Source organism: Micropterus salmoides, unplaced genomic scaffold (genome assembly GCF_014851395.1).
Source record: "Micropterus salmoides isolate LMB-PRFRI ecotype aquatic unplaced genomic scaffold, ASM1485139v1 Ms_hic_scaffold_4, whole genome shotgun sequence".
In the NCBI taxonomy this organism is placed as follows: domain Eukaryota; kingdom Metazoa; phylum Chordata; class Actinopteri; order Centrarchiformes; family Centrarchidae; genus Micropterus; species Micropterus salmoides.
The window spans coordinates 40,108,718-40,125,877 of record NW_024043372.1 but is presented as its reverse complement, the minus strand read 5'-3'; the positions used below and the strand labels follow the sequence as shown (position 1 = coordinate 40,125,877).

Sequence of the window (17,160 nt, the reverse complement as noted above, 5' to 3'; positions counted from 1 at the left end):
GGACAGCTCTGTCTATTCGAGCGGCTGGGAGGGAAATTGCTTTAATGCACATTGTTAGTCTGCACCGACGCCTGGGGTTGGGCATATAATATTTTAACCAGAGATATAAATTTTGGGCCAAATCAGAACTTTGACAAGGTTGAAAAGAGGTAATCCCATTCGACCCTGTCAAAGGCTTTTTCCACATCCAAGGAGAGTAGAATTTCAGGTTGGAGATTCTCTTTGTCCTGACTATGAATTATATTTAGTAATCTTCTAATATTATAAAACAGCTGTCTATCCTCAGTGTGCTGACACCGAGGATGCTTCCCAGGTCTCTGCAGCTCTCTGGGCATCAGGTGGGACAAATGATCCACAATGTGGATGGGAGGAAAGTAAATGAGTGTAATGAAAAACATGTTAAGAAGTTAACTATAAAAGATGGCTCAGTTTTTAAGATTGACAATACTGTCATGTCTCATCTGTGGGAGAAGACCTCAAAATATTAATGAATCTAGCTATTTTGTTGTCCTTTTAAGACAGAAAATGTAAAATCAGCTGTCAAATGTCAAGTAGCAAGAACTAGTACTTACAGTTTAAGCTGTGTGTAGCAGACCTACTGGAGGATTCATGACCTCAACAAGAACCGATAAAACAGGCCCTTAGGAATCCCTGTGAAATTCATGACCATAGTTACCTATATACAACTAAATAAATTAAAGTATAATGTATTATAATCCTTATGCATATCACAGACATTTAAGAACCCTATGAAGTTCGTCATATTACAGTTACATATATACAACTAATCCTTATGCACATCACAAACATTATGAACCCTATGAAGTTCATGATATTACAGTATCTATATACAAGTAAATTAATTTAAGTATAGCGTATTATAATCCTTACGCCTTGCTAATATGATGGGACATATATCTAGATTTGTTGTATATAATGCAGAGAATCTTGCTGCCTTGGAGGTAAATTGTTATTTGTGTGAGACTTGTATTGTTTCCTAGGGTTTATCTTTTAACATCACCCACCATGGGGCCACAGCAGTGCAATCACAAGTCTAGTTCAACGAAATGTTTAACCCTGTTAGTTGATCAAAGTTTTGGAGAGTTTGACGTGACTGGCGCTGTTTTCTTGGGTTTTTCACTTAACATCGCCTTACATAGGGGCTACAGCACTGCAACAACAAGTCTAGTTAGACACAACATCTCTAACCCAATGGATTCAACTAAATTTCCGAGTTTGTCCACAGGACGTATTTGTTAGTAACTTAATGATTGCGCTTTAATAGACCAGCTGAACGATCATTCATAAGAGTTGTAGCAGTAGCTTGTCAGTGCTTTGTCCAGTCACCAGCCCCATCAAATAAAACAGTCCCTTCACTCATGGTTCCAATAGTAAACTGTCATAGGAATGTCAATTACCGGCAGAAAACATTATATTCTAACCAGAAACATTTAAGAAAACGTAAATTACAAAGCATCTTTTGTATTTCATACAAATAGGAGGTTTTTCAGTAATTTTTAACAAAGCTATGCCTCACGGGATGTCTGAGGGACGGCCTTTAATGCTGATAGGCTATGGTCCTCAAATTCCACTGGAAGCCATGAGAAACTTACTCACTCTTGTGTTTTGCTGGCAACATCTTGATTATTAGCTAGTAAACAAAATTGTGACTTGTTGTAAACAACAATGAAATAGGCTAGTGTTATTTTTCGTTCGTTTTAAACTTTCAACAAAAACACTTTTAACAAAAACAATTCAAATGTGTGAGTGGTTATTATTCTTGTTTTAAACTGATTATGCATGAGAACACCAAAACACAAGGCTCTTGAGGAGAAGTGACGTCAATCGATATGCATATTATTATGGGGTTGATCCGCTTTATAGCTTTGATGGGTGCAAGAATAGGATAGTCCCCCACATCATATAGACAGGTTTTCTAGCAATCCATCGTTAATGTGTTGTGTGTAATTTCTGCAAAGTTTCTCATGGAGGGAGAAAGTAATGCGCCCATCAACCTGTTAAAAGCTGGCGCCTGTCGGCTTGCACTGAAAGAGCGAATCTTCAATGTAGAAAACATACTACCCGTCTGATCAACGTAAGATCAGACACTGGGTAGATCCGTTTTTTATCTTTGGTAGGGGTTTTGATATTGACAGCCTGTCAATAGCCACATAGTTGCCGGTTTGACATGAACGCACGAAGGCGGTTGTATATTCACCGCTGTCTAACTCTGCATAGACCATAATATCACCCGCAAGACGGGACAATCCTGGTACTAAAATGGATTGCCCCGTTTGAAAAGAGAGTAAACCAAATGCGTTCCACCTGTGTTAAAACATGTATTGAGGTTACACAAACAATCCACTCACTTAACAACGATGGCAATTAGTTTAGAGTTAAAAGAAATAGCTTGTGACTTGTTTTAAATGACAATGAAATAGTATTATTTTCCATCACAAACAGCGCATCACATCCATACCATGCAGCGTTTGGCTCAATATTGTACAGCATACAAGTAATTAATATGATTCCTGGTTAAACGCTGATTGAGGTGTTCTTTTGCAGAAACAGAATCTCCGCTTATGTTTATTATCCTCAGTCATGGTTCTTCTTGTGCGCTGCATATTATCCTAAATTATGTTGGGGTTTTTTGTTTGTTTGTTTTAATTTTTATATTGAACTTCAGGGAGAATCAATCAAACAAGTGTCTGATTATTTAGAAAGGCTTTAGGCTTTAAGCCTATACTACTCTACTACTACTAGTATTTCGATATATTTTACACAGTTGTAGGACTATTCATTTCAAACAGTTTCATCCTTCTGCCGTGTGAGTCGCCATTTGTCATTTCTCCTCTTTATGTGCGTACGCATGGTTCAGAGTTTACTTACAGGATGCACATTTTCAATGTCTTCAACGAGTTAGTTTTTTATAGATCACAACCTTTGCTAGGGAAGTGGCGTTAGTTGTTGTCTCCTATATTGTAATAATATTTCTTTCTACTTAATGTATTGTCCTCTTCTGTGTTTCTTTCTTAGACCGATCATGTGTTTTGCCTGCAACATCTTAATTATTAGCTAGTAAACAAAATACGTCAGGCCCAAAGTCTTTTTTCCGGTTATATACTGCATCACAGAGCGTCGGACATTAGGATGTGATTTAAGCTGAGACAGATGTCACTCTATCTACTATCCTAACAATAGGAGACAATTTTAAGTATCTGAGAAATAAAAAGGCTTTTGAACTAAAAAATTAGCCACAAGACTTCAAGTCGCGTACCTGAAACTGAGTTTTTCCTGATCTGAGAACTTTACCATACCATGGCTGTTAGAGAGACTGGTGGTTTTGATTTTAGACTACAACATCCTTTTAGTGTAATTGTGTCAGGTCCTTCAAACAGCGATAAAACATATTTTGTGAAAATGTTGATTGAAAATGTTGTATATATTTTTTCGTGTTGGCAACCATTGTATGACCAGTTATTGAAAATTAGAAATGTGAATTTTGTTGAAGGCTTGCCATTTTCTTTATGTGATGATACTATTTGTTGATTATTGATGATTTAATGAATGATGCTAGCAATAACACTGAGGTTCAAAATGTGTTTATAAAATATGTGCATCATAGAAATTTAAGTTGTTTATACCTAGTTCAGAATTTGTTTTTTCAAGGCAAAGTTCGCCGTACTATTAATTTGAATACCAATTATCTTGTTTTGTTTAAAAATCCCAGAGATAAATACCAAGTCATGCTAATGGCTAGACAAATGTTTCCTGGGAAGAGTCATTTTTTTATGGATTGTTTCGACGATGCCACAAGTGTTCCTTACAGTTATTTGATGATTGATTTTAAAGCTAAGACACCTGACGATTTCAGACTCAGAACTGACTTGCTTTCAGACCTGCCTGTTGTGTATGTGCCGAAGAGAAAGTAAATAAACATGTCTGATCGCATTAAAAGAAACCTGTCTTTACTGCAAACTATGCACGGAGCATCAGACCTTTTGGTATCGTTATGCAAAATAGCTTATAATGTTTTTAAAAGGTAAAATTCCTTTAAATAAGACACAGTATCAAAAAATAAAAAAGAGTAAGGTGGGGATTAGACTGCTCGTCAATAAAAAGGTTTGCGCTTCAAAGAAAAAGAAGACGTTGCTTAAACAGTCTGGCGGTTTTCTTCTTCCCCTCCTGAGTATCGCTTTGCCTTTTATAATGAGTCTTATTGCTTCAAGACAATCTTAGATAACTATGGAGTATGCACAAAAAATGTTTCTGGTACCTAAACAACAGCTTGATCTTTTAAGAAGACCTCCGGCAAACGAGTCTATTCGAGAAACTGTTGAAAATTATCTGGATCGTACTATAAAAGACATTCTGGATCAAATGACTGAAGATCTTCATGAAAAAGCAAATAAATATTCCATCGCATTGCAGAGATTTCTCACCATGGTAAAACAAGGAGAAAAAGACCAGAACACACTAACTTTGTCAATGCCGGTCGCTCTTCAGAGCAGAAGAATCAAGAAGGAAGAGACTTTGTTTTTGAAGAAGTTTTAAAAAATATGCCAAAAAACAGCAGGAATAAAACTCAGCATATTTTGGATAAAATCTCCTCCTCAAAAAACATATCTGCATGGACTGAACGTGGGGAGTTTGTGTTTAACGGTAATGTTATTAAAGGGTCTCGTGTATGATTTGATACGAGGAGACCTACAGGTTGGGATGAATATCTGCAATCGTTGGCTATATTGAATATACCTTTATCAGTTGTACCAAATCAACAGGTCAAAAGAAAAATTTAAGAGATTAAGAGAAAGACTTTTGACTTTTTGAATCTTCTCCTCTTATTACTGGACCACCATCTACAGCTCTTGTTACCAGAGGGCATCAATTAGCAAAAAATGAAACAAGTCCCTTTGTATCTCCGGTAATGCGATTGAGTGATTGGATAACTTTTTAATTGCATATCGTTATTGGTTTTAAATAAATACATAGAGCCATAACTTTATCACGTTTTTATTTATATCACCAGAATAACAAAAAACATTGTTGTACATGTTTCGATTTATAAATCATTTTGATAATGAATGGCACACAACTTCTAATATTATTATACACACTTAAAAGATACTTGGACACACTGGTTACATTCTGCATGAGTATTTTGACCACATACAACCGAAGGTCATATTTTTTTCACAAATTTGCACACCATAAAATCATTGCATGACCATTTATTACTATATTTAGTCATTGTCATAAGATAACCCTCTATCCATATGGTAAAGAAAAAACACACAATGCTGACTGCACACTACAGAATCCACATCTTGCACTTGTCTAACAGAATGTTACGTGGACTTACAATTACTGTTGAGAAAGACAGAAAAGGATTCATGAAAATGTGAGTATACCGGAGAGTTCCCAAAACTGTCAAAGAATGATCCCACACCCTGCTTGTCAATATAGATAGCGACCCAGTGGGTCTGTGTTTACCACCAACATGGCGGGTCTCTTTTTAATAACTGATTTAGGAAGCTGGTCACTAGCAAATACTTCAAGAAAGACGCCTTGCTTTACTATCTTATCAAGTACTTTTGATAATTATATCGTATTCATACTATCGTTTGTTAAAGTTAGAAAAAGTCAATGAGAACCTGTCTTCTTGATGATATCTCAATTATAGACTCATATGTGGCGTAAATAACTGCATTTATTGTCCGTTGGAGAATGTAAATGGATTACGCGCATAACTACCTGTAAATGCCTCATGATCTACAAATCCTACTACAATAAATTTTGTTATTTGTCCCAAGAATACATTTTCTTGATTACAAACACAAGTGCCCATTGGGACGCTAAAATTTTTAAGACACACTCTATCTATGGGATATTTAACATTGCCATGCGTTAATGCCTTAGCGTGTGCTAGCTTAACAGCCGGAGATACGGTGACTTTCTTTACAAACAGGCTTGCTGACATAATGTTAACCCGAAAGTCGTCTACAGTGTTGTGCATTAAGCAAAATTCGTTTTTAGCTCTTATGAATTTTATCTTGAGGTCTACGCCATTTATCATTAACTTGTCTTGAAAAAACAAGTCAGAATATAAAGGGGATATTAGCTCCAGCCGTTGCATCATCCATATGATCTGCTGTATCCATGCAAAATAGTCCGGATCCAAACTATGTCTGCAGAGTGTCCTTTCCATAGTTCAGGCACTCTATTATGCCCCTGTAAGGATATGTGTTTGATGATTGCGTTATGAGTCGGTCCCCCAACGATATGTCAACTTGTGAAAATATTGTACATCCAGGGTAGTTGATAAAGCCCACTTCGTCTGCTTGATCCAGGTTTCCGCCATTAGCTATGGCTGTGATTTTTACGCGTGTGTACAGAAATGTATTGTTTAGATCCAGGTAATCCTCTGTACTAGCTGGAATGAAAAATTCAAGGGGTGCAGAGTCTGATAACGCTGCTAGAGGAGGGAATTCGACGTAGACACATTTCTCAAAACTGTTTGTGTTAACGGCACCATAAACAGGTCTAGCTCCGACTTGTGACAGGCTATGTACCAACGACATTCTTGTTAGAAAATATCTCTTGTCTTCTGACGTTTTGCCGACTTGCTTCCCCTTGCTGTTTATTTTTTCTAGTCTTAGTATGGGTCTTCTTATTTGTTGTTCGGCTACGTCTCTTTGGTAGGGAACTCCCTCTTTTCCCAGGAGGTCGTTTTATTGGTCGGGGAGCCACGGCCACTATACCCGACCCCTCTTGACGTCTGTTCATGATGTTAGTAACAATATCCGTAGCTATGTTTTTAGCAGCTGTCTTTAAATGAGGGGCAACAAATGTAAATCCTTTCTTGAATAAGGGGAATGCTAATCTAAACAAACCCCTAAAGATAACCCCTAACCCTGCACCATACTGAGCACCGAGCCCGCTGTATCCTGGCAAATTGCCACCTGCTTGGGCTGCTTGGGATGCAACGTACTTGTCCGCATTGTGAGCATATAGATGGTACATGTTTGCTCCTTGTCTAATACTGATATTTTACGGGTCGAAAGTGTAGCTTTATTATCATTTTGCTGTACGTAAAAGGAATATGTTGATTCTGATCTGTCTTGAGAGAAATCTCGATACTATCAATGTGTGTTTTGCAGAGCCTCGGGTAGTGTGGTCTGTAGTATTTGTAAGTATTGTGATCATATGGTTGTTTGGCCCCGATATATGTACTATTCTTAAAAGAGGGACGTAACTATCCCCTACCGTTTGATGATCAACAATATCGGTATAAATAAATATATTATACATTCCTACAGTAACATCGGCAGGATGTGGCGCCAAATACAGCATCTGTGTCAACACTGTGTTAGTTCGTGGCTGAGATATAAATGTTGCAATTCCCTCATGAGTTTTAAAAGCTGCTCCAGGAATAAATCCCAACATTTGTGCAAGTTTTCCTTGAAACGTTAATTCTACGTCTCTCATTGGTAAAATGCTTACTCTGTTGGTAATGTTGTAGTAATCAAGCTCAATGTGATCCATGTCGTTTTCAGATAAACAACTGTTTAGTTCAGCTATTACCTGTGACATTGTTGTATAGAATCCCTGTGTCGTTGATAGAATTACCCTCTTGTTGAATTTTTTTTATCAAACACAACAAATTTTGAGTCTTTTGATGAAAAAGATTTCCATATTTTTGGATATTGTATTTCTATCAAACCCACCTCGTATGCTGATTTAAAGTGTAAAGGCTTAGATAGTTTTGTTCTAAAGTTTGCTATTGTATTGCTCGGGTAAAATAATGCAGACAAGTTGCTGGGCAGGGTGACAAAAAATCCTCTGTATCCATTTATACATGTGTTTGTAATCTGCTAGGGTAGCTGAATGACCTGTTTTTCCAAAATCCACGAGTTAAATTTATCTGGCCATCTGACGCATTTTACTAACACCATGTCCCGGCCTTGTCTTTTCATTCTAGATAAAATCTTTTCTATTTTAAATGTTTTGTTTTTATCTATAATAACTTTTTGCATCTCTTGCTCATAAAATGTTCCCTGTAATATTTCGCCGACATAGTCTTTTAACTTGTAAACAGGAGGGTCCCTTGACACGTGTTCCTTTACAGTGAAATATTCATCAGTATAATTTTGTTCATAACCTTTTTTAAAAGGGCCGCATAGTTTTGAAATTCTTACTGTATCGCCCACCTCATATTTAAAACGAATTACTCTTTTATCTTTTGTTTTATACAAGTTAAATACGATATCTTCATTGTCTTTGGTTACATCAATCGGTTTCATTTTAATACTACGATGATAACTATGATTGTAGGAGGTGACGAAATCCTGTAATATATCTACGTATCGTTTAGAATTATTGGCTGTTAAATAACACCACATTTTAGATTTCAGAGTCCTGTTAAAGCGCTCTACTACAGATGCCTTAGTCTCATTTGATGTGGTAAAGTGTACGATACTATTAATTTTCATTAACGCATCGAAATCTTTGTTTAAGAACTCTTTTCCCTGTTTGAATTTTATGCGGTATTCTACCTTCAGCTAAAATATCTTTTAAGGATTCTGTGACGCATTTACCACTCTTACTTTTTTAACAACGCATCCCATACGTGTTTTGAAAACAAATCTATTATTTCTCATCAACTCCTCCGTGATCTTTGTTACAAAGACTGACGGTTCAACGTCTGTGTTCAAGTATTTTATTTCCAACGACATACGCAACATATCCGTCAGCAATGATTACAAGTATACACTTTTCAGACAATCAGTACAAGCACCTATGTTTTTACATACTAAAGATTCAGTTAAGTAATACATCACATCAGCAACATCGACATGTTGTTTTCTGTTTAGCATTAAAACACACAAATCAATGCTAAAAGTACAAAAAACAAAACACACGACCCATATGAAACTCATTATCATTCACAGGAAAAACATTTGCTATATCAAGTAGAGTAGATTTCACATCTGCATATTTATCCGCTGTCATTTGCACCATGGTACGCCATCCCGAGGTCATTTGTCTGTTTGTCAAATCTAGAACAACATAGTATCCTATCCCAGAGTGTCCAAAGAGGCACGCTTAAACGGCTCGATCCTGCTCTTGTCCTCTTCTGATTTTTCTTCAGGAATGAGAAATGTTAAGTTTCTTTTCCCCAGTTCTTTGCCATAGACATCCACCCATGAGTTATCGACGACATCATCCTGGAGTAATGGAAAATATTTAGGGGTGCTCGATAAATCCTCACCCGCTGCACATGTCCTCGTACCTGTACAAAACATTTTAATTATAACACTGTCACCGTCAGCCCCGTCGTGGAGGTCTCTGAGGTTGTCTGTGGTGTTGTTTGTTGTTCATCTTGATTGTCCTCAGGACCAAAAAGTTTTCTTTTGATCTCTACATAGCTAACATAATGTTTATACCATCTGAATAATTTATCAATGTGTGAGAAGATTTCAAGGGTTCTATCCCATTCTCCCCACTGGACCACAAAGCCGGTGCTGAACCACATCTCCCACTCTTTAGACGTGATGGGGTAGCCTTTTTGTTGCTCTGGGGTTCCCATCCTTGCCTTCTGAATGATAGAATCGTCCTTGCACGATCTAAAAAAGATGTAGGATTCTGGGTCGTAGACTTCAAGGTCTGTCTCTATACGGTAGAGCTCTCCTGGCACAGACCCGCACCACTGTGTGGTATAGACTCCTTTTGAAGCACTCATATCTTTTACGTCGTTTTGATGTCGTTACTCCCAAATTGATTACCTGTGATGTCCATGATTGTGATGCTGTGATTTTTTTTATTAATAAAATTTTTTATTTTATTTTTTATAATTATTATAAATGTATTTAAAATTAATATTCATAAAAAAAATTTATATAATTTTTTAATGAAATTTTGATTAATTATTTTTTCATTAATACATTAATCTATTTTTTGGCTGTCACACACCTAATTTCTCGCCATAACTATTCTTACTTTACCCCACTCAGGAACATCGCCCTAGGTACAGCCCAGCTGCCGGTGTAGTGCTGATTTCTGCATGCCTGCCTAGAATTGCATGCACCTCGGTGGAGATAACACTCATATATGCTAAGAAAAAGTGGATGCAAATCTAGGCAGGTAGCCTAGAACATTTGTTCTGCCGAATTATGCATTCAGCTCTTAAGGTCTCTCTTAAGCTTGGAGGGGCATGCAATGCTCAGGGGACAGGCAGAACTCTGCACAACAGCTGTTTACACCGCTGGTGTTGTGCAACTAGTGCACCGAGCGCAGCTTCACCATAAACACCTCCATCTCTCAGTCAAGCTGCACGTACTGTAATGGTATTTCCTCTCCCTGAATACAGTCACTTGTAACATTGTCCATATGGGAAGTTTAATGCTGACTCTGCATAATGTCAGCTAAAATAACAAGGTAGGCCATCACATTCCAACTTCTCCTTTGAGCCTTTTGCTCCAAAGTATTGTCACCCCAAATTTAACTTCTCTCATACATTTTTACTTCTGTACATGACTGGTAAAAACTGGTCAGCATACCTCCCGTTCAGTTAGCATCGTTAGCACAGTTTGGGATCGCTCAAAGCCGTGCTAATTAGCTTAACGAGCTAAGCCAACGTGCTATTTATGCCGACAACGATACCTGCTAATTATTGCTAACACATAAATGAAATACTACAATTTCACTCACCAAAATAACTGGAGCAGTGGCTTCTTGGGCAGTCTGTTAGTACAGTGTACAGCAGAGCACATATTATTCCTCCGGTCAGCTGGAGGAATAGTACCAGCAAGGTACTCAGAAGCCGACAAGTTGAGAGTCAAAAACTCGACCAGTTTATCAGGGGGCGTGGTTTGTGATTGATAGTTTCAGCAGGAAGTAACAAAAATTACATGCGGTAAACGATGAAAGGTAAATCTAGTTTTTCACATCAGTTGACAATTTATTACTTTAAATTTCAATTCACCTTAAATTTAACCACTCTGTATTTCAATTCACAAGCATTTTCATCACCTCCATTTTCTTATTTACTTTTTGGTACTTCAACCCTTGAGGCTACCTTCTTTAAATGATGAATGGCAATTTTGGGTTGTGAATGATGTTTGATAAAAATGGTGATGTTTTCATTCTATCACTACTTTAATCAAATCAACTTTAAATTAATCAAATCACTTGAACATTTATCACTCTATTTTTCATTTCACATCCATGATAACCCCTTTATTTTTCAATTCACATGCATTTTCATCATATCCTTTTTTATCAGTTAATATTTATTTCCACCCCTCATTACGCTGCTATATACCTAGACTGCTGGGGGACTTCCCATGATGCACTGAGCTCCTCTCTCATCCTTTTTCTCTCCATCTGTATACAACCTCATCCCGTTTCTGACTCGATTTCTTCCCTTTCCCGTAGTCCTCTCCTCTCTCCTCCTATCACTTTCTGCAGGTGTTTCTGGCTCTGGAGCTGTGCTTACGAGTCACCTGATGCCCCCGTGTTCCTGCTCGACACCCTCTGTTACAATTGTTATTACTAGTCCTATTGTTACTATTATTGTAGTTATTATCATTTAGGGCACTTTTCACACCTGTTCGGTTCATTTGGTCCGGACCAAGTGAAAAAAAATGATACACTGTTGCATTTTAGTTCTGGTCCGGTTCATATCCACACTGCAGTTTTACAAACAAACGAAGGGAAGTAACATTGGTGTTACACAGACTTACAGGTAACTTGTTGATTGGACAGCTTTAGCAATTATCATACTGCATCATCAGGACCCACATGGGGAAATTACACTCTGGTGACTGACTTTATACGGCACTTGTATGTAATAATTTATTATAAGCATGATTAGTAATTACTAAAGACTGCAGATCGACTGCATAGCCTATTGTGAATAATTATGTAAAAACAGGACGTGTACAGTAATAATTCGGGGTTTATTAGCCTATAGTCTACTGTGGTGATGCTGTCACAAATGTATTATGGACTTACTGAACTGACTGTTGTTGTGAATTGGCGCTATATAAATAAAATCTAATTGAAAAATTTAACTGAATGTTAGATCATGTGCTATTCCTATGAGACGCTCAATTTAATATGGCTCAAAATCAAATGTTAAAAACAGAAGAAGCTACTGTAAGATCTTGCAGACTTAGTATAAAAGAGAATCCAAATGTTTATTATCTTTGATCAGGACATGTCCTTTAACTCTCAAATTAAACGAACTTCAAGGACCGTCTTTGGTTTATCTACGTTACATTGCAAAATGAGTAACTTCCTGTCTCAAAATGATACGGAAAAACTAGTCCATGCATTTGTTACTTCTAGGCTGGATTACTGCAGTTCTTTATTAGAAGTGATGAGTTGAAGAACATTAGCGGATGGCTGGGGAAAACTGAATCTATATTATTTGGTTCAAAAATATGGTTGAGTAGGACACCAGAGCTCAGTATTTCTGTGGAAGATACCCAAATTGCGGTTTAAACTTGTGTTAAATATTTAGGCTGTGACCTAGATAGTTCCTTGTGTGGATCTTCTCTCAATGTCATCAATCTTCCAATATCTGATGGGCAGTTCAAAGGTGAACTTGGTCTTGATGTCCTAATGTTGCATGAATAGAGTAATTCATCAAAACAGTATTTTGAGTATTTAATCAGAATCAAATAAATATTCCCAAGCTATGTATGACGGATGATAGAGTTAACTAGTAGAAGCTTGCGCGTTTATTTATTAATGCCTGGCATTTCCATATAAAAATAATGTCATCTAATTTTGTTTTCTCGAGACCAATGTCCTTAACATATCCTGTATGTTCAGTCCAAAATTGCATTGTTGGGTTTTATTTTCAGGATTCTTAGTTTTCAAGGTTTTTTTGGAACTCATCCTTTGTCTTTTTTCTCCTGTCCCAGATCTTAAAACATGCATCCATTACTGCATGTACTGCATACCCTTAGATATTTCTTTTAATACATAGATTGAAGCCTCACAAAAAGTATTTATGTTAATGAAAAACTGAATTGAAATCAAAATGACTTACCTTCTACTGCAAGGAACAGAAATACACAGAATTTCACAACCCAGCTGTTCATTTCTGTATCTCTCATGATCCAGACTCAGGGAGGATGAGTACTTATTCACTTACTTATTATTTGAGTGCATTAAGTAAAGCCTTTGTGATTGCTGTGCTTCTTAGGGCAATGTATGAGTTGCATTGCTTCATACAGCCACTGATGAATGAAAGATCAACAGGAAACCCAGTCAACCTTGTTGCCTAAGTGGAAAGTTGTGGTTTACCACACAGCATCAGAGGAAATGAAGATTAAAATACGCACAGATGCAATTTTATCTGGTCTTAAAATGTCTCATCAGTGCTCCAAACTGAGACTGTCCCCCAAACAAAAAAAGAGAGCATCAATCATTTAAGCAAAACCCTAGAAATAACATGTTTAGGTTCAAGTAACAAAGTCTGGTCATCACAGTTATTATGTATCAGGAGCAAAGAAGTAAGTCTGGTGATGAGTGACAGTCTGCAGAGTGGCTCAAATAAACATTAGATTTTAACGCAGGTGACCTGTTAACATTGACCAAATAGAGATAAGATAGGAGTTAGGTGACCATTTCAGCATTTACCTACTTCCTCCCCAATCAGGCATGGCGGTTATCAAATCTGGAAAGAGGTGTATTCAGAATATATAGTGAAAAAGCTGATTTTGAGGTAAGAAAGTAAAGTTTTTGGCCAAGACAATTTTTTGCAAGACTATTGCAGATAGAATTGTTTGATTTATATTAGATTGAAATTTCTTAGGCAATGTGTGATGCATTTTTTCCTTTCTAATTTCAAACACTTATTTAAAAAGTGTTACAACCATCCACGATACATAAAACTAGGGACTTTCTTGATTGTAATATTTTCCAGATTGCCCTATGCAGTCTGGATCCACCAAACCTGCACTCCAGGGTTACCAGCATTAATTTGTCAGCACTGTGACCAGTCCTCCCCATTCACATGCTGTACACATGTTGGCGTGTGTATTGTCACTTGACCTTTTCCGTTCTCTGTCTCCGCCGGTGGAGAGGGTAGAAAAATGTACGGGCAGCTTGTGAGAAGTGCCTGTGTGCAAGAAAAAGTCCCGGTACACCAAAGAGTAAAACATAGAAGTGCTGGTATACGTACCGGTGAATACCGGGCCACTTCAAGCACTGACTGTGACACACACACACACACACACACACACACACACAGCTGTAGGTGCTCTGTATACACATGAAAAACAAAGCAAAGCAAAGTCAAATACTGACATTTTCACAACCCTACCTTGTGCGTCTGTCTCATATAGGCGCACAAGGTAGCCAGGTAGCTGAGCCTTTAGCGTTTCGAATGAGACGCCTTTTTAACACATGGTTACACAAAGGTTTTTATAAAATCACGTGTGTAAGTCATATATGTAACATTATGTAACTTTAATTAAACTGGTGACTTGGTTTTGAGCCCTGGTCTCCTGGGTAAAAGTTCTGTGTTTGTCTGACCTGCCTCCATACCTTGTGAGTCTGTATAAGACACTGAGTGTGACAAAACGTCAGTGTTTGACGACCTGGGAACGAGAACGGGCTGTTAGAGCAGGGAGAAGACTGGTACAGTGTCCTGAGTGGGAATGAGCATTTTGTCTCCCAGGAGAAAGCACCCTGCCTTGGGTGAGGTTTTTGATTTATTTTAAATCTTGTCATTTAATGTGGTCCTTTGTTAATTCAAAGAATATCTTTTTCAGATTTATTTGAATAAAGATATTTATTCAAACATATTGCTTTGCTCACATTTTTACTATTATTATTATTATTATTTGATCATCAAACAGTGCTTTTTCTGAAATTTCTAATCCTGGTTGGTAATGCAAAGGTGAACAAGGGTTTAGGGTCAGACAATGGAAATGGATCCTTCAATAATAATTCAGTTCTATTCAGTTCAATTCAAATTAGCTTTATTGGCATGAATGTATAACAACAATATTGCCAAAGCATCATACAAACTACATAAGAACAATCAACCCCATACATTTCATTAAACAAATAATTAAAGCGTAAAGTAATTAAAGCATATGTTTGTGTGTGTGTATATTAAAAATTAAAATAAAGTAAATAAATAAAACAGTAAGCGTGTGTGTGTGTAAAAAAATAAATATATAAAAAATGAAATAAATGAATAAATAAAACAGCGTGTGTGTGTGTTAAAAAAATTTAAATATATTAAAAATTTAAATAAATAAATGAAACTGTAATGTGTGTGTGTTATTATATAATATTTAACAGCCTTATTATTGAGCCTTTAACAGGGACATAGTTATTGTCTTTCGCAAATCTGAATGTACAAATTAAATTCAAAAACAATCAGTGAACACATCAATAATAGAGTAACAGACATCAGAGTCCGGGTCATTTTCCATAACGTAGACCAAAGGAGTTGAGGTTGTATGAGGACACATCTTGACGTTTCTTGGTAGTGTTTGGGAGCACCACCTTTGAGATCCACCATCCTGTCCTGGAAAACTTTTCATCAGCTAAATGGACCTTATCAACAGGTAATCTCCCAGAACTCTTTGCTGATTGTGGTATTGATCCATGGCCTAAATCTCTCAAGGCTTTGAGTGTTGCCTGATCTGAAGACAAAGACAAACATGGAACACGTTGTAAATGGTAAACCATTAACTAAGTAGCAATGTAAAGTATATTTGCCTGAACTGAATTAAAATAATACATACTGTCACATGTAAAACCTTCATATAAACTGGTGTCACAATATATCATCAGTGTTATTAGGTTGCTGGTTATGGTAACAGTCTCTGAAAGTTGTCTTCTCTGCACAAAGTTAGTCAGGAAAACATAAAAAATGTTTGTGTGTTTGTCAGCCATGGTTTGTTTAGCTGGGATGCTTGGGGGTCGGAAATTGGAAATTTCAACTGGGACATTCCAACCTCCGACTTTGTCCGGAATGCAGCATTAGGCTTGGAAGTGTCAAGTGTTGGAAAGCCAGATGAAAAACATTTCAAGTTCTCTTATAGGAAGTATAGGAACTAGTCTTTTTGGAGACACTGGCCTAACAGTAGACAACCAGCCCATTCATTATTGCCTTTAGGTAAGAAAATACAACTTTTTAAAATGTTATTCAGCTTTACCAGTGGCATGTAGTGATTCTGTTCAGGAGCTGGGGTGTTCTTAGAGCATGTATGAATCAGTGTGAATGATCATGAGAAAGTTTTCAGTAAGGGGCCATTATCAGAGACACAAGGACACATTTCAGCTTCTCTTTTTTCATACATTTACCTTTCTGTCAGTGCAATACCATGATAGTGACTGGCTGAAAAACAATATGGCATCTCCTCCCCGTGAGAAGGCTGGCTTTTTACTCTCCCGTTCCTAAGAACCAGTTATGATTGAGCATGGTACACTGTATGTTACCCACAGCAGTGTAACAGCTCAGACCTTATGTAAGAGTCTGTTTTAGGCTTCACCATTTACCATTTGTAAGCAGTAACTGAACATGTTCATTCTAGACACTGCAGGCTGACTGTAGCTGCTGTTGTTGTGCTGACGTGTGGACAGGGTGCAATCCAAGATCATGCATTGATCTGTATTTGCAGAAAGCCTCCACAGATCTGACTGTACCTTCACTGAAGTAGGTGGATTTCAACCTAGTGCTGGTGTAGACCTCTGTTGACAGCGCAGCCATCATAAGAGCAACAATGAGTCGTGGCATTATGACAGTGGATAAGCTGGAGCTGCTGAAAGTCCCCTGCAAGCAGACAGAAATGATGACGTTAAGTTGGAGGGTGTGGCAAATGTTTGAACATTCTGGGTCCTGTAAGCATTTGTTGCAGACACATTGAACGCAGCAAAAAATATAGGTTTGCTCTGCATCATTTAGTTTTTACAATGTAAGAAAAATTGCCTAGTTTTTGGAAAAACAAAAAAGCACTGTTAAGAAGAAGACAGTAAGGTTTGCATTATACATTTGAAGGTTGTATTCAGTTTGTCAAACTGATGTGAAACAAATACAGAAGACAGCAGAAGCTAAAGCCTACTGATCACAGAGTAAAAGTGAACCACCGCATCACCTGATGATTGAGACAAAGGACAACAATAGTA

General features: G+C 37.3%; 2 protein-coding genes across 2 annotated transcripts in view; both read right to left on the bottom strand.

Annotated features, from left to right (window-relative positions):
* Window positions 1-13,234, bottom strand: part of LOC119886492 — a 53,974-nt gene extending 40,740 nt beyond the window's left edge. The window contains exon 1 of the mRNA XM_038697267.1: window positions 13,061-13,234. Within this exon, the coding sequence (XP_038553195.1) occupies window positions 13,061-13,127 (67 nt within the window). The 5' untranslated portion in view covers window positions 13,128-13,234. The remainder of the gene's footprint in view (window positions 1-13,060) is intronic.
* Window positions 13,235-15,450: 2,216 nt separating this feature from the next.
* Window positions 15,451-16,771, bottom strand: kiss1 (KiSS-1 metastasis suppressor). Its single transcript, XM_038698020.1, has 2 exons — window positions 16,681-16,771; window positions 15,451-15,674 (listed from the first exon to the last, which is right to left on the bottom strand). The coding sequence occupies exons 1-2, from the start codon at window positions 16,769-16,771 to the stop codon at window positions 15,451-15,453; spliced, it is 315 nt and encodes a 104-aa protein (XP_038553948.1).
* Window positions 16,772-17,160: the final 389 nt, after the last annotated feature.